This window comes from Callionymus lyra, chromosome 19 (genome assembly GCF_982586985.1).
Source record: "Callionymus lyra chromosome 19, fCalLyr1.hap1.1, whole genome shotgun sequence".
Classification (NCBI taxonomy): Eukaryota; Metazoa; Chordata; class Actinopteri; order Syngnathiformes; family Callionymidae; genus Callionymus; species Callionymus lyra.
Genome location: NC_141836.1, coordinates 17,213,672 through 17,241,399, shown reverse-complemented (window position 1 = coordinate 17,241,399; position 27,728 = coordinate 17,213,672). Strand labels below are relative to the sequence as shown.

The window sequence follows — 27,728 nt, the reverse complement described above, 5'->3', positions numbered from 1 at the left end:
TACATCTTGGGCCTCATTACTGCGAAACATCTGGCGACTTCATCCTTAAATCCATGTGTAAATACATAGACGAAAAATGCCCGATGAGTCTGATCCGAATGTCTTATAGTCTCAAAAAACGTCTTCAAAACTAGCACCACCTGAATTTACTCTCTACGCTCCTCACTTCAATTTTTGATTTATTTAATTTTAAAAATTATACTTTATATTACTATTTATCATTTATATGTTTGTCAATTGTATATTTTGTTCCTTCTCTAAAGCAAATGCCTGACTAACCCATCCAATGACAGCTATTTTAGCTAGTTTATTCCAAAAGATATCCCTTATTTTTTTACATTTTTATTTTCTTCAAAACATCCTGTTTATAACAAAAACCAATCCAACTGATACTGGTTGTGTTAACCTTTGAATTATAAAACGTATAATAATAATAATAAATAGCGAAGGTATTTCACTGCATTCCCAACATTGTACTTGCTGTAACTTAACAAAGTCTTATGGAAGAAAAGATCAAAAGTTTTCTTTGAAAGAAAATCACAAAGCAGCGAAAAACCCATTTACTTTCAATAAAACAACTTGTATGCTAAAGTTATACAAGCAAATACAAACTTCTAATTCATCTGTTAACCATTAATATTGTAAAGTCCTTGCTAGTAACCTTTTTGTTCATTAGAAGACTAACAACACCTCAACACTTGCATAATTGTGATGGGATTGGGACCCATGAGCAAGGTAAAATGAGTAAGCCAGGTGTGAAATCCTGATTTAAATGCCAACGAGACAGATCTCAGTGGCAGCTGCGCCCCCCCATCAACAGAGATAAGTGTCCCTTAAGACCCGGCCCACCAGGAAATATTGCCTGAGCGAATGTGATCAACGTTACAAAGAGAGAAAGAATAATACAAATGTAGTAACTTCTGGGAGTTCTCGCTTACATTTTCTCATTACGATCATGTGAAAGGTGGAATGGAAAGAATGGTAAGCAGAGAGAAGAGTCAGCAAAGGTGCCTTTGCTAAATTATAACCATCCCTGGTGCCAATTAGATCAGTCGCCCGGACTGAAGGTAAGCGCAGCAAAGGTTTCGCCTGGTAATGAGACAGATAAAGATGCAGATCCAGATAAAAAAAAGGAAGGCGGCGTGACGCCACAAAACTGGTTTAATATTTACTGAAAATATGCAAATAGGGAACAGCAAAATTAGATTTCTTTACATAGAAGATTCAATCAATCTCTAATCCGGCCAATTTGATAAGCGTGGAGCTAATTCAGCGGCATCAAAGAGCTGAGTATGGATTTGAAAAAAATAAAACAAGGCTGTAATCGCCGGCCTGCAGAATTTAAATAGCCTCCTGCAATATCTACACGCAGCAGGTCTGAATCATTTAAATCTTAGTGTCGGCGTGCCAGTGGGGGAAAGCAAACTGTAGCTGCGTCGGCTTTGTGCTTCATTGTGATTTTGTGCGCTTTCGCAATTCCTGAGTGCACTTTACACAACATGTGCAGTCTGGGATTTACTTTTTTTCTTTTTTTTTGGCAGATTTTGACCGGCTGTGATGCATGTTCGCAGCAGTGAGGCGCCGTCACGTAAGCAGCCGATTAAAGAAAACATTTAAGAAGTGGAGTCTTATTCAAGCAAAAGATTCTCGGCAAAAAAAAATAAAGAAAGTTTTTGCCAATGGAAAAGCTTCTAACATTTGACAATAATTGTAACAGCTGGAAAAATTCATGCAGATTTGTGGCTGTTTTTCTTCACATCTTCACAGAACACATTTAAATCATTTCTATTTCTTAAAAAAAAAATCTTCACACTCGATTTGAAACCAATTTGTTGTTGGAACTATTATAAAAATAACAACTTGAGCATTTAAAGTGGTCATTTCTGGCTCCACACTGAAGCTTGTTTGTTCCCATTTTTTTTTTTATCGGGCCCTTCTTTTGGCACCTAAAAAAAATTGCCTCAGAAAAAGTAAATATACAAATATACAATCATTGGATGACCTTGTATTTCAAAGGGTCAGGTCATAACCCTCTCCTAGTGTTTCCTCAGTTGTGCCTAATGCAGTGTTTTATTTCTTCTTTGTCACTTTGTAACCCTTTCTTTCATTTTTGTACATTAGTACAGACTCATTTTAGATAACAGGAGAGAGGAAAATGATTTAAACTGGGAGCCTCAAACTAAGTGTATCTTGTTAAAGAAATTATCTGTATTCTATGACGGCCGGTTCCTCCGAAGAGGATCAAATGTGTAAAAGCTTCTTTCATTTGCATACAATCAATGGCAATCCACAGTTAAATTAGGTGACTAACCGTACATTGATTTGTCATCACAGCGTCCCTGCCTGTCACTTTACTACACAATTGTAAGTGGCTTCTTGCTTCATGTATCGATCTCTACCTCCAGCTCTTCATGAAGGGACACACTGGGAGACTATAGGAGTGCATTTTTAACCCGAAGTGGGGCGGAGGAATTTGGGGGGATGCGCAGGATTCCAGTGATGCGCTCCCTTCTCATCTCTTCCCCTGGCAGCCGGCAGACAGCCAGGCAGGTGTGGAGCCCTGCTGCTCTCTGATGCACTGTTTTACTCCACGCTTTATTAAAGCTTCATTAGGGACAGCAAGCTGTCAGACCCACGCCGGCTTTACCTGACACCCCGCCGCCGCCGCCGAGCCAACCGTGTGTTGTTGGGAGGGTTCTGATAAGTCTCCAGAGTGATGGCTTTATTTGGATGTGTATCACATTAAAACATCGCAGGTATGTTGGAGTGGTTGAGAATTTTGTGGTTGAGCTTGTCAAATGAAGTGACACACGTGGTGACGAGCGGAGAGTATGGAAGTGCAATATGAACTTTGAGTTTAAAAGGTAAACTTTCTAATGCTATCTTAAGAACATAGAATGAAAACAAATGTACATTTCCAGCTGCTAGGAAGCAATCTGATATGGGATGGTACGAATCCCAGCAAGTTTTCCACACAATTCCTTTCATCTATGTTCTCCATATTTGCACTTTGTCATCCCTTGCACTTTTATTTTCACTTGTTTTCTAATCTAAGTATAATTCAGACTCACAGTGAGAGTTGTGTTACGATGACTACATTGAATATTACAATGTAATGACTTCACCATACCCTAAAACTAAAGTGTAACATAATGTTCATGTGGATATTGTGACCTCTAAAGCTTTGAAGGTTTCAAAAACTATTGTTAGATAAGAATAAAACTGAAATATTGCAGGAAATGTTTGGTGAAGACTGACAAACAAGGAGATAATTAAAATAATATTGCATTAAGACTTTACTGTTGAAGACATTTAGCTAAATATACATTTGTTTCAGCCTGTGACTGTGATTACTAAAAGATGTTTGTCTCTTGTGCGGTTTAGTTTGATGCGTAGTCGATCTTAACTAGTGGTCGGCTCTTAGTATAGTAGCGTCCCTCAGAGGCCAATTTATTTAGAGGCTGTTGTGAGGGGCTATTAAGTAAAAACAAGGGATTGAAAAGTAGAAAAAACAAGTCTTTAAGGTCATTAGACTAAGCTTAACCTAAGGCCCACCCAAAAAATGTATTTGTGTTATTCCTTGTTTTGTTTCTGGGTCAAAGTGAACGCTCTCCACCAATGCATATGCATTTCTGGAGGTTTTAGGGGCCTTTGGGTCAGCTTGACCCTGAGATAACACAATTTTTAATCCGCTAAAATTATTGTATTTAATGTAATTTTAAAAGAAATCAGAAATAAAAGCTTTTTTTCCCCCTTAATATTATATATTTATTGTATTACTCAGGCTCCGTTAATACCCAGAAAGTCTTAAAATAAAATAAAAAAGCATTTAGTCATATTTCGCGACTAGTTATGAAAATTAATAAAATAAAATAAAATAGTGACTTTCTACATGTTCTTTGGCCTCAAAACGTCCACTTAAATACAGTCAAAGGGCTGCATCTGGCCCCCAAGCCACACTTTGCCCTGGTCTGATCAAAAGCATATATTATATATTTATATAAGACACACAGTAAACAACAATGCTGGTACATTTGTATTTCAATGAACCAAAACGATCCTTTGTTTTCTCCCACTGACTCAGATGACAATGTAAACAGAGACACTCATGCATGTTCTATAACATCTGAATAGTTTAGAATGATTCATTGAACTGTGGGAAGAAACAAAGATGTCTAGTGGGAGAACATAACACAACACAAGGACACAATACCAGGGGCTGCCTCAGGCTGGCATCAAACCTCAGAGTCAGTCAGTATCAGAAGCACATCTACACCCATGATTAATAAAAATATATATATATATATGTGTTTATATATTAGGAGACACCTGGAGAAGTTTGATTCATCTACAAAAGATGGAGGTGAGACTCAGGAGCGTGTGAGTAGTGTTGAGAAGGTGGACTGAAGGCTGAGCTGGAGACACGTGCAGACCCGAGATAAGAAGGAGGGTCAGCGGGGGAGACTGACGGGAGACGCAGAAACGCAGGAGGGATGGATGAGAAAATAAACACGATTAAACAGAGCAAAGTAAATATGGACAACGATGTGCAGCCAGACGTCCAGACCACGTGGAGCAGAAGGTGGGAGAGCAGGAGGATTAACAGTGCAACACACACACTCCTACTGTCTCCTCCACCAGGCCAATGGCTGGAAGATGGTTCTGTTTGATGTACTTCTTCAAAGAGCTGCATCTGTTGCTCGCTCTCGTATGCTTTGCCGCTTCACCCGGGAGAAGAGAACATAAACCAAACAGCCCTCATCATCATCATCCTCGTTACTTGTGGCCACCCTCGCCGACAAGTGTGTGAGATGGTGCACCCCTCCATCACCCCTCCATACTGGTAACGTGGACAACCTGGCTTTGACTTTTGTCTCCCCCTGTAGCAGCCACGAGTTATTACATGGACTAGAAATGATGAGCCCAAATATATATATGAGGAACTGATGTTGTCTTAGATTAAATCAAAAAATATATAGATATACTGTATATTTATATATATATATATATGTTGTTACATTTTAGCTAAGTACTACTCTTAATTTTTGGGAGGAATACACACACAAAAACACTTAGACTCACAGCTAATTCAGGGGTAAGTCAAGCCAAAATAAAGAAAAAAATCATATGGAGGGCAAAAAAAACAAACTTGAGTTATAAGTAAAAAAAAAAGAAAAGGGCAAAGGGTATCACAAATTGTAATTTAAGGATATATAAATATATAATTCTTAAAAAAATATGGATGAAATATGAATATGTGATTAAATAGGATGACATACTTTTTAAATTAATTAATAATTTAAGTTCCACACACATATGGGATGCATGTTTAACAATCTGAGTTAAATGAAGGGTAAATTAAGATTAACAACAATATGTTTTTTCCATTTAAGTTAACTCTTATACTTTATTTTTGGAGTTCAATAATCTGCTCATGAGCAGACTTTCTCTCACTCCTCCATGTCCGTCTCAGTGTCACCGCGTCATTTTGATGAAACAGCCGTCAAGAGCAGATTTACAGGGTTTACAGTGAGGGGGTTGCATGATTTCTGCTGAGTGACAGCAGGAAGGCGGGTTATTTAAATCAATCAGAACAACCTCGAGACGTTTTAAAGAGAACGCCCTCCGTTAAACCTCGTTGAAGCCGAAACACACGTTTACAGAAACTTTCCGAGTGCAACACGGACGCACTCGGCTGTTTTATAAGCGCCATAAAATGTGGCTCGTAAATTCTCCATTTCCATCGCACATCTTGTTTCGTATGAATTAGGCTAAAAAAATACAGAAGCTCTCCCACTCCTCGATGAGGATTATTGAAATCATCTTTGATTCATCTCTACGGGGATCCGAGCCGAGATATGGAAGAACAGAACTTCAAAAGCCGCAGATTAAACTGCAATATTCAAGCACCTTAAATATCTGCCAGAAACATACCTCAGAGTCCAAAATCTTTAGCAGTCCAGGCAAACTTTAGAAACCTCTGTTCCTTATCTTATCTTAAACACTTGTATTTGTATAGGTCACAACATCAACATGAACATTAATCTAGGTGGATCTTGAGAAAACCATCCTGTAGTGTGACACATAATTGCTTGGCAAGCCCTATCTGGCCTTGAGTTACACACATCTGCATCATTCCTGAAACATTATTTAAAGCTCTTCAAACAGGAAGTCAAAAAACAGCTACTCTATCTGACAAGTAGGGAGTAAAAAAGGCAGCCAAAAGAGAGAGATGATACAAGATGATGGACGGTCTCTTTAACTGGAGGGCCTCCCTGTCATCCTAATGGCCTTTGGGACAGGCTCGGTGGAATCGATTGGAGAACTGCCAGTTTTAATAAAAGGACTTGAGTCTCTTAGATTAAAGCCGGAGCATTTGGAAAACAACAAAGATCCTCGCTTGAATAAGTCATGGGGGTGGTTTCTTTTTTTGGAAATGCTTTCAACTGCCTGTGTCCATAAAACTACATGTATTAAAAGGGATTTAAAAAAAAACCATCTCTGCGCTTTATGAAGCTCAAAGAAAGAGCACCTACTCTCCATCCAAGGCGGCCTTTGCCAGAACTCCCATCCGTCAAAGCGTAGGAATGTTAAAACAACCCTAGAGGTCTCATGTGGAATCTGAGGTGAAAGATCAAGGACGGAGTCAAGAGTATGTCAAGAGAAAGTGATTTTGATGTTGACAAGAACCAAACGAAAGGTCCTGCACAGACAGAAACATGTGAAGATCATCGACTACACAACAAGCCTGCACTCAGTTCTCGACCATAAACTATAATCGGCATTTTAATCCTGCTACCATCTCTGTCCATGTAGATCTAGCAGTGATAGATTTAGTCCTACTGCACTTTCAAGTTGTAAAAACAAGAACATGGATGATATCTGAACGATAAGAGGAGCAGCTGGATGGTTTTCCTCGAAGATATTACCTCTGCTGTCGGGAAAGAGAAGCGATGTCGCCACATGTAGATAAGGTGAGGCCACAGCAGTCATGCTAGCTAAATGTACAATTGATCTAGATGTTTGGGAATGTGTTTTAACGAAATACATTTTTAAGAAGAACTGTAAAGCAGTTTAGGAAGTGTTTAGTCAGAGCAAAGACTTTCTGGACCCCGGGCTTCTGTGTATCACACCACGATCAGTGTTGGGAAAAATCTAGTTTTACTTTTCAAGCGTCAAGTATTTAAATTCATTAAAGATCTTATTTTCTTTATTTAATCCATCCTATTTTTGGGGGACTACATTTGAAAATAAAGGGTTATTTTGAAATCATATTTCTAAATGAATTGTATTTATGATCAATTTATTACGCAATCAAATGGCTAATTTAGATTTATTTTGTTTTTGTCATTGAATAAATTCACTTTGTCTTTAGAATCTTTAAATGAAATAAATGTAAAATGATATAATATGCAATAAAAGTGTATCTCATGATGTCCTTTTTATTTTTATTTTTGTTTAAATTAAGTTTCCCAATCGTATCAAAGCACCTTCATGAGGTCCCCAAACTTTTACCTGTGAGGGCCACATAACTTTTCCCTTCTTCTATGGGGGGCCCCGGAAAAGGGGTGACGACCACAGGGATGCCTACTTTCCTGTTTTCCAGAAAGTCATAAATAACCATTTATGGCTCCTACACAGGAAAATAGTTTGGGGAAAAAGAAAACTATTTGAGAAATAAATAAAAAACAAATAACCATCTCTGGGTTTTTCAAGGAAAAAAAGTCAGCAAATGTAGTGTTTACATTTGTAATATCTTTTAACCAGACCAAAAGTCGTAGTTTAGAAAACATGCAGTCTTGATTTTTATTTTGCTACTCTAAAAAAGTATTTTTCCTCTTTAAAAAATATGTGGTCCTATATTTTTGTCACAAACTATATATTAAAAAAATAAAATGTGTATCTGGTGATGTTCAGTGTGGTATCTAAACTGTCCACCCCTTAGTTAAATTATCATTTCTATCTCTAATAAATGTCATTATTATTATTACCGAATAAAGTATTGTCTGAAATGAGTGTGTTACTATAAAATTGCAATAACTTGAGATACTTCAACCACTGAAAATGAGAACATCTAGCTCTGACTTTGCGTCCTGAAAATGGAGCTTCTTTTATAGTTTATTGACAAAAACAAAATCCTTTTTATGTTACATGGAGCAGAAGTTATGAGCCGATACACGGTCTACTTCAGATCCACCTGTTTGATGCCGACGTGTTTTTAATATTCTGACTTCCCTTAGCCTCCTCTGCTGCCTTTTCATCTCCTCGCGATGCTAAAAATGGCTTCAAATGAACTAATCTCCAGCGAGGAAATCAATGATTTGATTGAAATGTTCACAGCACAAGCGCTGGGCGTTATTTTTATATTTTGTCAGAGTTTTGAAGTTGCGACAACAACGGCGATAACTGGGGACCTCATCAGCGACAGAAAGGAATCATCTCTCGGGGTAGGAGGTAGAAAATGTCACGGTAATGACTGCTTAGTAGCAGGAATTGAAGCCTGATTGTAAAAAACAACAAGGACCCTCTGGGTTACTGTTTGGAACATATCGGGAAAAAAAATCCATTTATCTACTTTCCATCAACCCGAATGGATCCCCGCTACACAATATAGGAGCCGGTGTAACATGACAACAATTTAATTTAGGACACGAAAGACTGGGAGCCAGAGATGGAGCGACGCCAGAGGGAAAGACGATAACAATGTAGCAACGCTATTTGTTTCAATTTCAGTCAAACTGAAGGGAAAGTTAAACCAGCAACCCCCTGTATCCTCACAGTCTTAATAAAGGTGGAATTGTGAGCAAATGTAATTAGGTCGGACGACGAACAGGCCGGAGCCGGATGATTAAGAGTCAAGTGATTCTGGTTAAGCAGAGCCACAATGAAACAGTAGATTTGAGCGTTATGGAGGAATCCGGCTCCGAATCAAATCACTGTGACATTTGATAGTCACAGTTTCGATTGGATGGAACCTTTAAAAGTATGTCTACGGTCCCGGTAAATTTTTATAAATACGTCAAGCTAGTTGCACTTCTGTCCTTTCCCCCCCGTGGCTTCTTATCGTTCCAAACTCCGGTTTCCTCCACTTATGCAGCTTAACTGATTTCTCAGAGTGCTCCGCTGCAGTATAAATCTTGTGTCTTATTTCCCTCCTGATATTCTTGATAGCATCGACGGTGAAGGTCACGGGGTGTAATTATTGTTTGTGACTGCGTAGAGAGCGGAAGGCAAAAAAAAAAAAAAGAAGAAAAAAAGTCAATTTGATCCGGTGGAGCAGATAGAAACGATCATTTATTCACATAACAATGTGACTTTTTCTCCACTCCTTTAAAAACAATTCATTGTTAAATGAAAAGTTATGGGTGAATAACTTAAGTCATAAGTGGCAATTATCCATCACCACTTATGCCTGGAGTTTAATTATAATTAGTGGGAACATGAAGGGCCAAAAAGAGCGTCTATGAATGAGACGCGACTATTATTAGAGCGCAGACTCATAATGGCATTCAAAACCTATTACAGGGAAGAAAGTACAAATTCATTAGGTTTTTGGTCAAACACAGACATCGTTAAAGCGTAATGGAAAGCATGGACTTTACACCCAGAATTCCGACTCCGTCTGTGGGCCTCCCCGTCATCATCCGTCTCACTTTCTCCCCATTTAACTTGTTAAATCCCACATTGATCGCCATCGGAGTCTCGTCAGGTCGCTAACCAACACAGCGCCAGGAGTCTGGGACCAGGCGACCCCGGATCGATGCTGGAGCTGGTGGTGGTGACACTAACTTTGAACGCATGGCTTTATCCACGCACGCCGTTTTTCACTCTCTGTGGTGTAGTGACGTTCTTGTATCTCGGCTCTTATCACCGGATGAGCTGGTAAAACGAACGCGCTGAAAGCAATTTCATGTTGTGGAGCAACAATGATTAAAACAGTGTTTAATATTAAGATATCACATTATTTATTAGGATGTACAAGCACATTCCACGTGCAAGTATGCAGGGTTGCTCTGGCAACCTTCATCTGCAATGAAACTCGATATAAAAGGTAAATAATTAAGTAAAATGTAGAACTATTTTCTGATTAATGGCATCGAGGTCGCACCTTTAGGGTGTGTAGAGCAGCCAAGCAACAGCACAAGTTATTTATGATGTTCGCTGCAGAGAAGTTGTTGTTCTGCCAATCGTGGAGGTAGCTTAAATAGATGCTAGCAGGTTTCTGTGAACTTGTTTAGCACTATTGGTTTGCCAAAGAAGAATGTAAAGATTAGCATGAACCAAGAAGTTTAGATCTTCTACATGGAAAGTTAACACTGAAAAAAGGAGAACGGATCATAGAAGCCAATTCAAAACGTTGTTTTGTTTATAGTGAAGTCCCAGGAATGTTTTATTTTATTTATTTTGGAGTGATTAGCTACTCAAATATTAGTTATGGTTAATGTTACCACTTTGGATTCTGGCTTCCGACCATGGCCTCTGAAATTGTCCACAGTGTAAAACGTCTTTTAATATTTTAAATAATACTTTGCACTGTGGCTACTGGAACGTAAATGGTCTCCTAGCCCTTCCCTGACTTGCGAGTAGCCACAATACGCAGCCGCAGGTCGTGAGAGACCTCCTTTGTTTTAGCCATGGTTGTCTCCAAACCAACCGCAGAGAGTTGCTGTTATTTCTTACCTATTGAGTTGATCAAAAGAGCTTTTCCCAATGAATGTTTGGAATGAAATGGAACTTCCTGCAGACTGTGACAGTTTGCAAAGGGTAGAAACTATTTCTGACATGTCACTTTTTATTCATTTGTGTTAAAAAAAAAATGTGCTGCTTAAACAAAATGAACGTTTATTAATCATTTTGGACTCCACTATATATGTGTTAAAAGCTAGTGTCACCACCGGCAGCTACATTCTCATCACTATTAAGTAAACATTTGAAATCAATGAAGCAGTGTGGTTTATGAAATTATAGACAAATATTTTGAGACTGTTGTTTCCAACTTGGCTCTGAAGGACGTTGTCAGCAAATCAGCAGCAAACTTGACGGAGATGAAGTGAATCGCCTGCTGCATTAATTAATGTGTGTACAGACAAGTCCATTCACTCTCTAATTAATTCAAGCCACAGTGTCTGGGAAGGTTTACACAAGGACATGTCTCTGCACACGCACACATGCTCACAGTCTAAACATGCGGATCGTCTCCATGAATTCCTCCTCTGACAGTCGGTGCCATTCTTCCTGCACACAAATAAAAATATAATGTCCGGCATTGTCTGGGGAGCGAGTGTGTATTTTTCCACACTGCTTTGCATTTACTGCTGTTATTTCCCACCGAAATCTGTGGGCAAAACTTCCACTAACAATGTTTTATTCAAAGCCTAGCGCATAAACGTATTACAGTCTGGAAACATCAGCTATTAAGCAGTTGTGTTTGTGTGCTGATAATGTATTCAGCGCAGGGGTTTCTCTTTTTTTGGGGAGGTGCATGAACATAATTTGTTTGCCTGCAGGGTTTCCAGAGGTGAAGACAGGAATTAACTTACAAGTATCAGTGGTCACGGGCGAGTGGAAGATTGAGTGAAAATGGATGGAGCAGCCCATTATCATCTCTTTACGTGGGTGTGTGAGTCGATAATAACAACATACATTTAGCATTTCATCGGTACACAAAAGTGTGTGCCACAACTGTGTATATCTCTGTATATTTACACCGACTATGTTTACGTTTTGTGGCGGCGAACGCTCCCAGTCAATGCCTCTGGGAAATGAAAGTGTATGGGAGACAGAGTTACTCACTATGACCTCCTGCTCTGGATGTGTGTGTTTGTGCGGTAAGCATTGTGCGCACACATGTGGACGTCTTCAGGAATTTTAAATTACCCTGCACATGTTTAAGAAGCTGATAAACAAGACATCACTGCTCTCCTTGTATAAAGGTTTAAGTGACCGACTGAAAAAGTAAAACAGGAGACACAAATATTGAATTAAATCTTATGTTTAAGATGAAATAAAATAAGAAACATATTTATATTCACCCATATTAAGACTTATTCTACCTACTAATTTACCAGCTTGTTCAGTTTTAAATAAATCATTTATTTTAAATGGGACAGCAGGTGGCAGTAGCATTATAAAATAAACTTGCATAACACAACAGGTAGGATTTAAAAAGAGAAGCCATGTAGCTCCCTACAACCAGTGAAGTATACTTCATCCGGATAGTAGTAAAGACCACCTAATTACTGTCTTGTTATCACTTTCTTGCAATTATATTGAAATCATTATCGCCTTGGCAGGGGTAATACGTTTCCTGTGTAAGCTCAAAGTGCGTCATAACACAAAAATAGATTTACTGTTTATTTTAGACTGACTGTCTATTTTGTGCTCGAGTCTAATTGAACTGTTTTTCTCTGTGAACAAATGCTTATAAACTGACCTCAATATGTCTTCTTGATTGAAGTTGAAAAATCATCTTTTCTCTTCAAGCTTATTTTAATTCCTCGATATCTGATACAAAGAATTATTAGAAGGAAAAAACCATTGCATGTCTAATTATCTACAATAAAAAGTTTCCCCAAAAAGTTTTGCTTTCTGTTTGACGATTAGCTGAAAAAAATAGAGACAGTTGGACAGAACAAATATTAAAGTGACGGGAGAGGAAGTAACAAGACCAGAAGAGTTAAAAAGATAAACTTAAATGAGCTTCTGCACAGGACGCCCAAAATTCATCTCCGACTTTCTACAGCCATTACCACTTGTCCACTGTCACTGGGGGCGACCGACGTGTCACCGGGGTGACAGAAGTGATCGTTGGAGCATGAGCGAAGAGAGAATTGGACCTAATGGCACCAGAGGAAGGAGTTATGTGGGGTAAAGGAGGAATAAAGCAGGATGGGTTTCATCTCCAGACTTTACAGCTCTGCAGAAGAATGAGGATTCTAGCTACAGGAGATTTCCTGAAACCTCAGAGAGTGGCCAGCTTTGGACCCTCGGAGGGGATAAATCAGGGCTTTACCCAGCCAAACGTAGACACCTTAACTATCTGCAAGCCCAGCAACACACAAAAGACTATAGCTTCTGTGTCAGCGAGGGTTTAGAGGCACCAACAATAGACTGAATGCTGGTGAACAGCAACTAAGTTTCATTTGTCGTGGAAAAAGTTAAACATCCACTTTGTTCTCGACTTCCTGACTCCACGGCAGTGCTTTGAACGGGAATTCTGTTCGGCGATATTTGTAATTATTCACGCAAAAGGTGAGTTCAGAACAAGATTTTGTAGTCAAGTGACACACTTGATGTTGTTGTCTACATCTGTATCTAATGGTAAATGTGTCAAAATCTGGGTCATATCGGATAAACTAGCAAGCATTAATACAAAATCTAAATCAATACAACATTAAAATATTGACGCTTTCACCATCTCTACCTCAAGGACAGGTTCTGATCCACATTTAATAAAATATAAATCCATGAGCTTATACTTAAATGGCCAAGGACATGTGCGGAGGGAGCCCTTAAAATATTTGTAAAAGATTCTGCTACGAGATATTCTTCAATCATCTGTGTTATGTTCATTTTTCTTTCTTTTACTCGGTGTAAAATGATAAAAGGCAAACCACCCTGACTTTATGCAGAATAATCTTTTGAAATCTCTAGCATAGCATCCAAACAAGCCCACATTGAAGGGATGTGTATTTAATACTAGCTCTGCTTGAAAAGGCTTCTTTCTCAAGACGAGTACCTATTCAGTATCAAATATTAAAGCGGACTGTGACATTCAAAAAGGTGTTTGCATAACAAAAGAACATTTATAAAGACAAACAGCAGGGGGCAAGCGTCTATATCACGGTGTCCAAAATGTTTCAGGACTTTTAGGGAGTGGGGGGGCATGGGAGCCAACTCTACTACTTGACATCTACTGCACATGAAAATAAAACAACTAAAATTCCTTTAAATTTATAGAAGTGTCTTTAATGATGAAAGCTCGAATACTATATAGAAAACACTTCCATGTAGGTGAAGTTTCATCTCTGGGACTTTAAACACAATAAGTTATTGAATCTTTTCGGGGTTCAAACTTATCAGACGTCTAAACATAAGGTCTATGTACTGTATCTTATGATGGTTTTAAACGAAAGTAGAACAACTTTCATGTCTTCCATCAATAAAAGTTTATGGTTAAAAATAACTTTTAATACTATTTGTATTTTACAATAGTGGTGATTGAGACAGTCATTCATCTAGAATTAAGCTACAAATGCCTCCCCAAGTCTGTCTTGGGGCCTTTTTTTAGTGTCAAAATTTAAATAAATACTAAAATGTGAAATAAAAAACATACTTTAGATCTCTGGCTCTTGGTCCAGGCCTAGCCTACGTACTTAGTTGCAAAACTTGAGCATCAGGTCCACTTGGGATGAGGATGGTATAAATTATACTCGATACTAGTAAGTATAACTATAAGAACTGGTACTTTTAAACCAGTGCTGGTGCCTAATCTGACCCAAACTTATCTTGAAAATAAACAATTATGTTATGAGTTGTGTTTCGACAGCGTTATTTTTAGGGTTAATTTTAACGTGACACAACCAAGCCAGCCTCCGCCAAGTTTACGACTTAAAGACGGACTCCATCCACCTGGACTGATGGTAGTGGACTAACTCAAGCAGGTGTGAGGCACTGCTGCCTTACTCTCTTTACTGTCGGGACACAAGTGTGCTGGTCCTGAGGAGATAAGACTCTCCAAAGCATAGTGGGAGTGAGGGAGAGTGTGTGAAGCGGAGTGAACTGATAGAGGAGCAGGCTGTGCTCAGGGCATAAAAAAAAAAAAGACTTCACTTCTCATACAGACACAAATCTCTCTCCATTGATCATCCTGCCATTCACAGTCAGCTACGCATTACTTGTTGCACGACTTCCAAAAGAGAGGGAGAGAGAAAAAGAATGAAAAGTCCATGTTCCGGCATAGTGGACTCAGCGGATGAGCTCCACGGGGCTCACCAAGAGGGGAAGAGTATTTACCGTTCTGCTCCTAAGTTCAATATTGGGAAAGTCAACATGGTCCAAGGTCCCTCGCCGCCTGAAGCGCGTGCATGAGCACAGTCGGCCGACACAGCAGCGCTGCTTTCCTTTCAAGCAGAAACCGCTATTACTCTCTCGGGCTCCTCCTGACCATCTTTTTCTTTTCGCTTTGTGTTGTTATCAGAAAGTCCTGCTGGGCAGACTTAGCCACAGCTCCTACATTTAATTTGCACACCATATCTGTGGCCATTATCTTCTCTCTGCCGCCCCCCCGGGCGTCACAGATCTCAGATCCTCCATGTAGAACAAAAGGGATGATGATGAAGAAGCCAGACGTAAGAAGAAGGAGCAGGTTATGCGAGTAGAGTAAGAGCACCGGAGGGCAGATATTAGCCTCGGCAGTGTCAGGGTCATTTGCGAGTGCCCTCAGGAGGAGACTCGCGCTGTTACCTTGGTTCGGTGATGTTAGAAGAGGCGGTTTCAGGGTTACGAGTGAACAACATAATGAAGGCGATAAAAGACATTTGTCTCCTGCTGAGCTACATGGAGCTAAACAGAATCTTATCCTGGCAGAAAACAGAGACAGAGAGCTTTTTTTCGCTTACATTTGGAAGAAGAAAAAAACAGAAGAACCACCTGAAGCTCGCACTGCTGCGGTCATTCGACCAAAACCCACGTCCACTTTACATTTTTTGGATTATCGAATAAAATAAATCCACTAAAAGGATTTTTATTTATTCATATTCACATACAAACTCACTCTTGACACGTGATTTATTTTAAAAAAAATGATGTTTTCAAATGTCCTCAGTCTGATATTAGAAACCATAGGTTTGTTATTTAATTGGAGATTAAAAGAATTTACAATATAAACCTTTTAAAATGAAGGCACTAAAGCATCTTTCTTAACATCTTTGATTTATATTTTGGTTTTTTTATGCTTTAAGGAATTGTTTTGCCAAATTGTGTGTTGATATATTTTATAAATAAATATCAAAGCAATATACTGTGAATGATAACATTTGAAGGGATGATCTTTACTCCTTGATTTTGAATAAAAAGCCACAAAAGCTGCAAGTTAAAGAACCCTGGTATAACGTGTATGATTGGTTCTATTCACTCATTTCCATTTCCCTGCACTAGTGCGACTTGTCATCACATTTCAAGGACTTGAAAAGCACCGACGTTTATCTTAATGACCGTTAATAGATGTCTTACAATGCATTTCCTGTCCTTCGAATATTCCTCCTGTAAACACATCTTATCGTCATTGCACCTTCCATCCCTTTCCTGTCCTCTCTCTGCCCTCTTTTATCGGTGGCGTTGCCAGCGATGAGCGCTCATCAAGCTCCTCGTGCCAGTTTCAAGCTGGCACAGCGATCAGAATGGTGAGAATTAGCCGCAGCATCACAGCAGCGCGAAGGCTCCTCGCTGACAAAACACTCTCCTGAAACGCTTCATCTCTGGCAAGAAGCTACGTTTCCCTCCACACCTTTGAATCACCCTCTCTCGCGTTCGGGGTTTGAGAATAGAACGACAAAAAAAAATAAGCTGTAAAACCTAGAACAGTGTGAAACTCTTTTGTTTGTCACGTGCAGGTGGCGTTCAGAAACAAGAGGACAGTCTTTGGAATGGATGACATAATAGCTGCATGCTTCTATTATTCAGAGAAGCTAAGCCTCTTGTGTTCGGACAGGCTGTAATAGAAATCCATTTACTTGACAATAACATGCAATTTAGCAGTGCTCGGAGATTTGCAGCTTTGTACTCGGCTGATGAAGTGGCCACGCAAGTTCCTCTGGGTGAAGAAGAAAAAAGAAAACCAGCTCATTCTTTCATTATTCCTCCGGAATAATCACCGTCAGCTACATGCAGCCTAATGAATAGCACTTTCCCTGGAATTTCCAGAACTAGTATTGATCTTAGTCACTTTGGAGGATTGCAGATTCTATAGGGCTCTGCATGTTTTAAGCAATGATGAGTGAAAAATAGGCAGAAAAAGATTGAAATAACAGTATCTCTCTAACAAGACGTTGCATGAATGTTGAATTAACATTTGTTTTTGGGACTTAACCAATCTAGGCAGAGGTTTAAAGGTGTTTCATGCCTTGCCTTTTGCAATAATAATAATAATAATAATAATAATAATAATAATAATAATAATAATAATAATAATAATATAATATAAAAACGATGTGGTAAATGTGTTCCTGTGTTCATCCACTCTCTGGTCCCACAATGTTAACTATATAATATATTTAAGTCTATAAAACCTTTGAAATTGAGATACTTCTCCAAATGTTTATAAAACACATCTTCAATTTTACTGTATTTAATAAGGATCTATATTGACTTTTTATATAGATCTTTCTATTGGTTTGGATTTTTTCCTTTTTTTTTGTCCTGTGACATACATTTACTTTTCTTATATTAACAAAAACTATAAATGTAAAACTGTGCCACACTAATATCTTGTTATTTAGGAGACTCATATTTCCATAAGGTCTAAAATGTGACTTTTCAAGCTTTTTTAGAATAATCCCTCGTTTCACCTTCAATGCTAATATTTAACATCATTTAAATTCAACCGATTAATCGTGCAGCTGAAGCTGTCATTTGAAGAAGACCGAGTTTGAGGGAGAAACGTGGAATATAAATTTAATATTATGATCCTTTAATCTCAAAACCAGATAAAGGATATCATTTCAAAAGCCTTTGTCACCTCAAGCCTTCAAAAACCATTAATACAATTTCCTTTCATTCTCACTTCGGTAAAAAATGGAACTCTTTTCCATCTCAAAAGTGACACTGAGATAATTAAACAGGGAACCTGGGTTTGCGAGTGCTAAAGGGATGTTGGTGATGATGTACTTACAGCAGGGGCCCTTTCGCAGCACCTTGATCCGTCTCTGAGATTGGCACTGAGCTTTCTCCAGCTCGCACTCGTTGGAGTACGTGGACGAGTCGGAGCCGCAGACAGGTGCCACCAGAGATGGGCACTCCGTCCGTTTGCAGACGCACTCCGCTTTGGCAGGGTCGGCTGGGTCGCGCTCGCACACGGCGCCGAAACCGCACAGCATCCCTCGGCAGCCTGTCGGAGAAGAGCCCGGTGTGAGAATTCATTGAAACATCAATAACATCTGATTGGACTGTTGCTCGCTGTCCAGCAGGTTTTTTTTTCGACATCCCGCTCAACTCAATTCCCATCTTCATTAATCCGGCTGATTACATACAGAACCCAAACTTGAGCAAAAGTTCTTTCCACCTTGCAAACATATTTTGACAAAACAAATCCAAGTCACGTCCAAACCTCTCAATCTATGCCAATGGTGGTTCTTTCATGTAGATCGGTTCGGCAATACAAGCGCATCAGGGATTAAATGTGATCCTGGAATAAAGCAAACAGATGCTTTCAAATCATTCCGGGAGAATCTGCCCACCCATGCAGAGCGAGCACAGTGTGTAGCCGTACGTGCCGGGCCCATCGCAGAGTTTGGAGAGGCTTGAGAGTTTTTTAAATGTCAGCAACGGCGCTGAAATCAATGGCAGAGACAGCCGGCTAATACATAGTCTTTCTGATGGTTCATTTTCAAACGTGCGAGGCGGCTGAAAGTCTTTGAAAACATCAATGATCTTCCAGCTAGGATTTCAAGGAGATGAGCAACAACACAAAGACACAAAAAGAAGGCAAGCTGGAACCATTCAAGGCTCCGAAAGTCAAGTACTCCTACTTTTAATTCCAAACTTCCTGTTGGATCTGCAGTCCCAGATGACGCAAGTAAAGCTATAAGCGGTAACATTTATCATCACATGAATTGATAATGTTATTTTGTGAATTCTATATACATTAGAATATGTTTTTTTCATGCTTACATAAGCATCGGCTAATAAACTCTTAATGTTGATAGATTTTCTGCTAAAAGAAATGTATAGCATCTCTACATACGCATCAATAATACTTAAAAACAAATTATTTACAGCTAAACTGCTATTTAAAAAAAAATTATCTTCTCAATTTACTTTACAGCTTTGCCACAACGTATACATTTGACACAGACACCACACAATGTGCTATTGTAAATTACAGATGTAGGCAACACAGATGTTTATGTCATACAATGCTTAGCTGCGATATGAAGTGAGCGTTAGCATTTTGCAGCTGCTTAACTGCACTTAACTTAATAAAAAAACAGAATAAACCTTAAATATATAGAATGTAAAGTTTGGTTGTGTTACACTCAAAACAATTCAAATGTAAATAAAAATATTGTGTTGGGAGACATGAAAAAAACACATAGCTGCTACATTCTAGACAATACTAATCTTATCTGACAAACCACAAGAACACAGCTAATGTGGATTATCATTTTAGTATACATATAAATAGATAGATTTTTAAATTATTGTTATTAGGTGTGTTTCAGCAAGAATAACAGGGTCAACAATCAAATTATTACCATTACGACTGCGGTACTGTAGGAACAAGGATATATTCATAGTATTTAGTACTTGACTCTGGTGTGCAGAATTTAAAAACTGCATGAACGTTCATAAAGTTGTAACTGCTTTCATTAGTTTCGAAACATCAGCTTTAAATGCTGCTGGGGTCGACTGTATCCTCTCGTCCCCGGTCATGGCCGGGATCTCGCAGGATTCCATTTTTTTTTTTAGTTGGGAAGGACATAATGACTGCTGGTGTCCAAAAATGAACACACGCAGTGAATATTTTTTTTGTTATTTTGCGAATTGAGAAAACATAATTACTAAATACACTTGATTAAAAATTGATACAGTGCCGGTAAATATTGATACAGTATCGTAAGAGAAGTGGGTTTTAAGAAGTGTATTAATATTTTCTTACACCCCACCTACTACTGAGTATTTCTAGTGCTACACTTGTGTGGTAGGAACATCAATTAAGAAGGTAATTGATCCGTCAGCTCCTGCACCTCCATGACTGCCGCTGTTGTCGGGCCAGCTGGCCGTCTCGACTCAGCACTAAAAGAGATGGCAACCTCTCCCGGGTACCTGGACTGTTCGGGGGATCTGAAGCCACGACGGGAGGTACTAAAAAAAAAAAAGAGTCTTCCCGGTGGTTGGAGAGAGTCATTGTGGAGGAAATACACGTCACACATTGACACAGACGTGAGCACACACACAGCTACTTCTTATCACTGTCTTCCAGGCCGGGACTAAAGGCAAGGCAGCATGTCCACTCGGGCCGGCTGGCAGGTGGCTTTCACGCTACTGAACCGACAGACACACTCGCGCATGCACTGAATCTTTGTGTGTGGTGGAGCCAACTGGACGAGCATCTGCCCAAAGCTTCTCCCTGCACACACCAAAGCACAGCAGCCTGTGTGTGTGTGTGTGTCCGAGGCTGTCTCCGACTCACCCACTGTTCCCTGTGGGAGCGTCCGTGACAGCTACCTGAACTCACTCCCCTTTGTACCGGGCGAGGATGAAATGTTTGTGTGCACATCTATCCAGGAACGCATCTGTATTCCTGACACTGTGTGTGTCTGGGAAGTGTCAGCATTAGGCGGTCGCCTCCTTCTGCCTCACATGCACAGCTGCTTTGGAGTTTGTCAGGGCCATGACCCCCCCACCACCGCCCCCACACATGGACTAGAGCAACCAGATCAGATCTTTCTCATTAAAGTATTACCTCACGGTGAGAAACGATGAGAGACAAGCGGTGATAAAAATCAGGAAAGGCCTGTGGTGGGTTTGTAACCAGAGATTTGTTTTTTTCATGGAGAGAACCGTGAACGTAGCCTTGAGCCGAGCGCGGTGAGAAAAGACTGACACCAGAGCTGAGGGTTCTGTCAGCGCAGAGGTATCAGGTGTGGCGTCTGGACTCCGCCAGCGAGCTACACACACCAGGAGTTTCCTGGGAAAAAAAAAAAATCCTGCAGGCAGCTGAAAAACGATAACTCTGACAGAGAATCCATCTGAGCCACAAACTCTGGATGTAGTTCCCCATCGCCCCGTCCCCGCTTCACCAATGCCGCCCTGAGCTGCAGTCGTGCCGCAGACACATCCTGAAGTTGCTGGAGTTGAAGAAATAACTCAACAAAAGATGACGTCATGAACAATATCATGGCGCCAACAATGCAGCATGAACTACGTCGAATAGAAAAATGTATAAGATTCAAATTTTCTATTTTATTTTGACTATTTAAGGTTGGAAAGCTGGAATTTCGGAATGTTTAAAGCTTTATAGTGCTTATGATATAGCTTTTATGTAGCCCGTGTTTGCAATTAATTAATTCGTTTAATATATTATTTTGTTTTATATCATGTATTCTTTCGTTTTTGATGATAATCAGTCATGACGTCCACCATTGAGCCTTAAAAATAGATTGTAATGTCTTGTGAATGTTATAATGGCTTAAACACAGGACCTTCATAGAAAATTAATGTTCCTAAAAAAAAAAAAAATGAGTTCATTCAATTTGCTGCTTTCATTGTAATGATTAATTTAGTTGATTCATGCTTACATTAAGATGTTTATCATTCCCTGCAGGGACACATTTGATTTTATTAGGAATATTACTACAGTTGTTACGTGTAATTACTTGTCATAAATGCATTTTGTGTTGCCTGGCGTTTATGTTAAAGTATTCTCAATGTGAAACAGTTTGGAACCGAAAAACTATTCCTGATTAAGTTTAAGGATAATTTATTAGTGAAAAGCTCGACTTCAACTCAGCTTTTATTTCGTTTGACTACGTTGATGTTACAATCACATATAACGGTCAATAAAGTTGCAGAATGAACATTCATTTATGTTCTGGTTTCTTTCCCAAGGTCAGTGTCTTCAACCCTCAACACTCCTACATGATTTAATGCTTCATGAGAACCTCTGTGCTGATGAAATATTGAGTATATTTTTCTTCAACTTCTCATATTGCTGTCAGATAACATTCCCTCTGTTCAGCCATAAAGAAAAAGAAAAAAATCCCACTGCACGACAGTTAAATAAATGGTGAACTTTAGGCTCGTCTAATCCAACGAACCGACTCTACCGATAGCAGATTTGCTTATAATGAGAACAATACGCTGCTGTTTGAGTTTAATAGCCGTGACCTTTGCAGACTTTTTTCAAAACTTGAGTGGCGAAGGCAGTCTAGCGGAAATTTTAGATGTGCAAGAAATCCAGGCTATTGTAGTGGAAGTCTAAATTTCAAAACACATTTTCAGTTTGAATGCCAAAGCAAGAGATTGTCACAGTCTGTTGTGACAAATTATTATTTTAGTTTTCTGGTGAGTTTTTGTCTTTTAATATCGAGATGTTCCGAATCTTTCAACTTCCTGTTGAACACGATTCAACTTTCTGACGACTTTGTGTTTACGGCACTGGAAGGATATTACAGTCCAGAGGCTGTATTCATTCTAAATGTTTGTCACGCCATATTTGAAGTGTGAGAGCCAAACACACGGACCGCCGTGTGCAAGCTTAAGTCGGTGGAACCGGAAGCGTTGAAGCTCTTTGTCCGAGATGTCTCAGAGGGTTAAATGAGTGCATGAACGCATGTTTTCTGGTCCATGAAAGTGTGTAAGGTAATCTCCCTCTAGCCCTGCAGCACTAAAAGCTTGACTTACATGCATTTTTCTCTCCCTCCCTCTGAGCAGCTGAGAATGAAAATCCCATCGCAGTGAAGAGATTCACAGGCGTTCTGGTAGTGGTATCTGAAAACATTCTTCTCTCACACTGACTGGTCCTTACAGGTTCATTTGGAGCAACTTTATTTAACGTGGGTTATTTTCTTAAGAAGATTACTGTACAATACACACTGCTGTGTCACGATATGATGGTACCGTGATATTTTAAATAGTCTATAGACATCTGAATGATTGTATTTTATGTCAATGTAGGCAAATATGTAATCATTTATTATGCATAAAATAAAAAGATAATTTCCCAACAGGATACAGAGGTAGCTTGTCACAAACTATTTGGCAAGTTTTGATTCATATTTTTGAGTATAATGATCACTACAAAGAGATGTGAAGCCGTTGAATTCAATAATAAAAATTAAAGGAACATAGAGATTGTAATATGAGTTAATAATGAGGAAAATCCCCCTTCTTAGCATTACACAACGTACAATCAAAAGGTTAAGCAAACCTAAAACAATATGGTATATTGTGACAGTAACACAAAAGTTGTGTTATTTTATAGTTTGATTGCATGTTTGTTTGTCGTCACATTCACTGTTTTTTGTTAGTTCTAAACAGAGTTAGAGTGTGAGTGACGAACGACCTAACCTTGAAAAAACCGACTGAAAACTGCATAGTCCTTGTCCCATTATCCACCTTTTCTCATTGGAATATATCAATTAAGAGACAGTATTCGTAGCTATGAAGCTGAAAAGTAAGAACATATTTGGCTCTACAAAACGTGGATTTCAAGTTTTCTTTGCAAACTCCAGCGAAAAGAATATCTCATCATATAACCTGTGCAATATTTTCTTTAAATTTCTTGCGCTTGACATAGATCGACACGGACACAGATTCAATAAATTTGCCCCCAAACCAGTGGTTCCCATTACTTTGAAATTGTCTCGGCGGTGTCAGGAAAATGTCCCCGTGGCCCGTGTTTGTGGTACGGCGTTCACTTCCATTGTTTCCCTGCCGCGTTGCATTTACCTCAAACGAAGTGAGGAGAGGAGAAATGGACTGTTGTGGCAAGCATGAGCGCGCTCAGACCCAATAAGGCCTGACAGAGCTGCCCCGACACACCTAAATGAATACTTTCGGAAAGGAACCGGCTTTTCTTCAAGGGAATATTCGGTGAATTATTCCACGCGCTTGCCGATGAGTAGAGGGGGGGGGAGGCCGGGGGTAATCATGAATAATTAACAGTCGTGATCTTTACATGGCCGACAATAACAACTGCCGAAATACCAAGAGAGTCGATGTGCGGTCATGCGGAAATGGCAAATTTGTCGAACAGCCTGTCCAGGTGAGAGCAATCTCGCCCGTGATTAGATTTAATCTGCAATTTAAACTGCCGCCGACATTGACAGATGACCTACAGTGTGTTCGGGAATCGGGGAAAACGGAAGCAGATCCGGCCCGAGCGGCGTTGAAGTGACATCGCATCAATGTTGAAAGAGTCCAGATTCATTCATCGCGAGAGAAATCTTCCGCTCACCTGCTAATAAAAGAAGCTTTTCTGTTCTGTGACAGATGATGTGCTGGCCTATGTCTTCAAGAGAGTTACCATGCTGCACATGAGACCTTCAGAACGAGGGGACAGTTGCTATGGCGATGGTCGTTGATGCTATTGATACTGAATCGTTTCGCTGTTGAGGTCAGAGCGGGAACTGCTCCGCATACACAGATGTTCGGTTTCTAACCTCCCAGGAAATAATTAAAGTTGAGCCGTGGATCATATAGTGTCGTCAACAAAACTTGAAATAAAAACAGTACTTGAAGGGAAAAAACAACTCCCCTATAGTTGTATACTGTCCTCTTGTTAGGAACTCCTGTCAGTCAATGTGATCAATTATTGATTTCCCTGCAATCGTACAAACACCCAGCATGAAATAAATAAGAACATCTGCTCTCACCAGCTCAGCTCAACAGTAGAAACAAAACCGATACATGACAGTACTTACATTTACAGGTCATTTAGAAGGACAAGGTTATTGGTGTCAATATTATAAAGCTAGGTGATTGACAGGTGTGTAAAACTGTATCACACCAAGGACACTAAAAGTTTGAAACTTTTATTGCCCGTCTTGTAAACACAACATTGAATTTCTTGTGGTGGAAGTAGAGAATAAAAGAATGAATGTTGGAATGGCTTCACGTACTCAGCAGAGATGGGTATTGTTTCAGTTTCGTCCTGAACCTTAAAAGGATTCTTTAAGAAAAAAACAACTGTATTCTTACTTTGTGTGTCCTTGTGCGTGAAAGGTGAACGCAGTTGCTGTCGACAACAAGCCAATGCAGCAAATAAAATCTTGAGTAAACTTACGTGTAGGGGTGTCGATGTTCGACAGCACTGTATAGATTAATTTAAAAAAAGGTTGTTGTTTTCTTTCAGTTTTTATATAATAATAATATTTTATGTCTTTCCATAGTTTCTGTGATTTATAATTCATGTATTTATGTGTAAAATACATTCTATTTTTTGACAATTAACATGCAAATATTAATTTCTGTTGCAAATAAACTTCCTGCGAGGAAGGACTGACGACAAGAGGATACAATCTATTCCAGAAGCTTCTAAAGCTAATGCTTGGACACATTTAGGTTTCAAAACAAATGAAAGCAGTGAAAGAGTCATGTGGTCTGTACAAACTGCAACACCAGAGTCAAGTACTCGGAGTATACTATATATACTTCATACAGTATCAGAATATATTGTATCGTGATAATTATCATATCACCAGATTCTTGCCAATACGACCCCTACATACATGTGTGCATTTCTTTACAAAACAAATGTCCCGTTTTCTCTTCGTTAAAGCATTAGAAAGTACTTTTGGTAATTCAAACATGGTGGAAATGTATGCAACTGCCGTCTCAGACCCACTACCCTAGATAAATCCTCTCGTACACATCTACCGTAGTCTATGAAGACTTCCAATATTAGACCAAAATTTGATTCATGAACCCAAAAGATGCCTCAATATGAATAACTGTGGTTAATCCTGAGTAAATTCATCTTTCGTCGGTGAACAGCAGAATGGTCGTATATTTATCCTAAAGTCTGGTGACTTGGACTACAGGTTAGTGTGCAGGCGTGCATTCTGTTTTCCTATTTCTCCAGCAAAATAAAAAAGAGGAAATCAATTTCCCGCCTTTCCCGCTTCCCTGAATGCAGCACAGAATCACATAGGCGAGCAGCAGGCCCTGACCCAGGTAACGTGCAGGATGAACTTATTTACCGCAAGACGGCTTCTATTCAGCATGCAGGACCGGCTGCAGTCTATAACCATCAAGAAAATGAGAGATAAAGTCACATGAGCGCCGTCAGGAGCACAAATGCAGGAAGAGGCACAAAAATATCCATGAAACACATCTTTGTGTGAACAACATTCCTTGTGAAAAAAGCTACTTGATTGAGATATTTTTAGTCGTAGAAAAAATTTAAAAAAAAGGAAACAAAATGACGCAACGGCTGGTGCATTTTACTTGATTTGACAGACGGCGTTTTTATCGACGGCAACATCACAGTGCTGCGTATTCATCAACATCGTCTGCTCAAGATGTTTAGTTTTACTGCTCCAACTTTATTTCAGTGTGTTTAACGTGAGATACTTTTCTTTTTGCAAAGATTTATGGGGCAAACCTGGCGACCACGGGGCAGACCCAGTTAGAAGCAGAAGTTCTTTGGTGGGGGGTGGTGGATGACGGAAATGAGAGTTTTATGATGAGACAAGTCACTTAAAAATTTAATCACTGCACATAAAGAGAAACTCTTTGCCGGTAAAAACTGGGACAAAGAGATGGGGTTTTATAAAAATGCCAAACATGCAATAAATTTGGGACATCTGCTTCTCATCGTGCCCGTCCTATTTTATTTGACACAAAAAAGATACTCCGGGGTCTTAAAATTGAAATGAAACAGGAGCAAATAATTTTCTTTTTTTATCCTTATGTGGGTGTCAAACGGGTTTATGAGTCGAGCCAGCGATGGTTAGGAATTTGGAAATGTGAACCACAGTGGGCTAATATGCTTCAAGTTATTGTTTTGAGCTGTAAATGGCACACCGGTTTGACAATGTTATTTTAGATATATTTTTCAATACATACTTTTATTTGGAAAATGACTAAAGTAAATTATGAACTGAAGTCCAACCCACTAAAATGATCTAAAATGATCTTTAAATTATCTAAACATACCATGTTTACCGAGATCCTAAAATACCGATATCTCTGATGTATAATCTTCATTTTAAATCACATAAGGAACCAGAGACTTTATTTAAATGCTCCCAAAGAAATATTCCTGACGATCATTTCTAAATTAGAACAGGAGGGGGCGATGTGTTGGTCTGTTCAAAGAGTACCACAACTTTAGTAGTACACAATCCCCAAACTGATTTTGTATCTCAGCTGCCTTGGCTGCTCAGAGACCGTCTCATTGCTATTTCTAGTCTCCCTCGGCTACGGTATCTTTTTTTTTATTTTTAATGAAGTCCCTCTTGTATTAAGTGTTTAAAAAACACACATTGAAAGTGAGAGTGAGTCTCATTTGCAATAAAAGATAACTTTGAAAACATTTTTGATTTCCAACATCTAAATGTGTACCTTAAAAAAAAAAAAACCCTGACGAACGGCACATTTTTAAGTAATAATAAAGCTTCTTCCTTTCTTCTATTTTCAATCTTGGAGCAGAGCAGGTGCCGAGTCTTCATAAATCAGGCCCGAAATCTGACAGCTTCTGACAGCTTCAAACATCTGCCTAATCACGCTTGTTATGGGAGAAAAAGACATGATGGCGAAGTGAAGAAAAAGAACCTGCTTATTTGTCTCGATCAGTCAGACAGAGGGAAGAAAAAAAACCTTTCTTTTTTTGAAGTTTAGGGTTAAAACTATGTCACTGTCATTAAAAAAAGACAAGGCAGTGACTATTACTGACTTTTACATATGCTTAAGTTCCAGAATTCCAGTATAGCATTTTCAGAAAAGAACATAATTCATTTATGGTAAGATTTAATAAGTGATATAATCATTATAAAAACATCAGT

The 27,728-nt window shown here is 39.1% G+C and overlaps 1 protein-coding gene across 7 annotated transcripts in view; it reads right to left on the bottom strand.

Annotated features, from left to right (window-relative positions):
* Window positions 1-27,728, bottom strand: part of agrn (agrin) — a 236,399-nt gene that overhangs the window by 84,755 nt on the left and 123,916 nt on the right. For all 7 annotated transcript variants that reach the window (XM_087780707.1, XM_087780708.1, XM_087780709.1 and 4 more), the window contains one exon: window positions 17,891-18,106. In XM_087780707.1, the coding sequence (XP_087636833.1) occupies window positions 17,891-18,106 (216 nt within the window). The remainder of the gene's footprint in view (window positions 1-17,890; window positions 18,107-27,728) is intronic.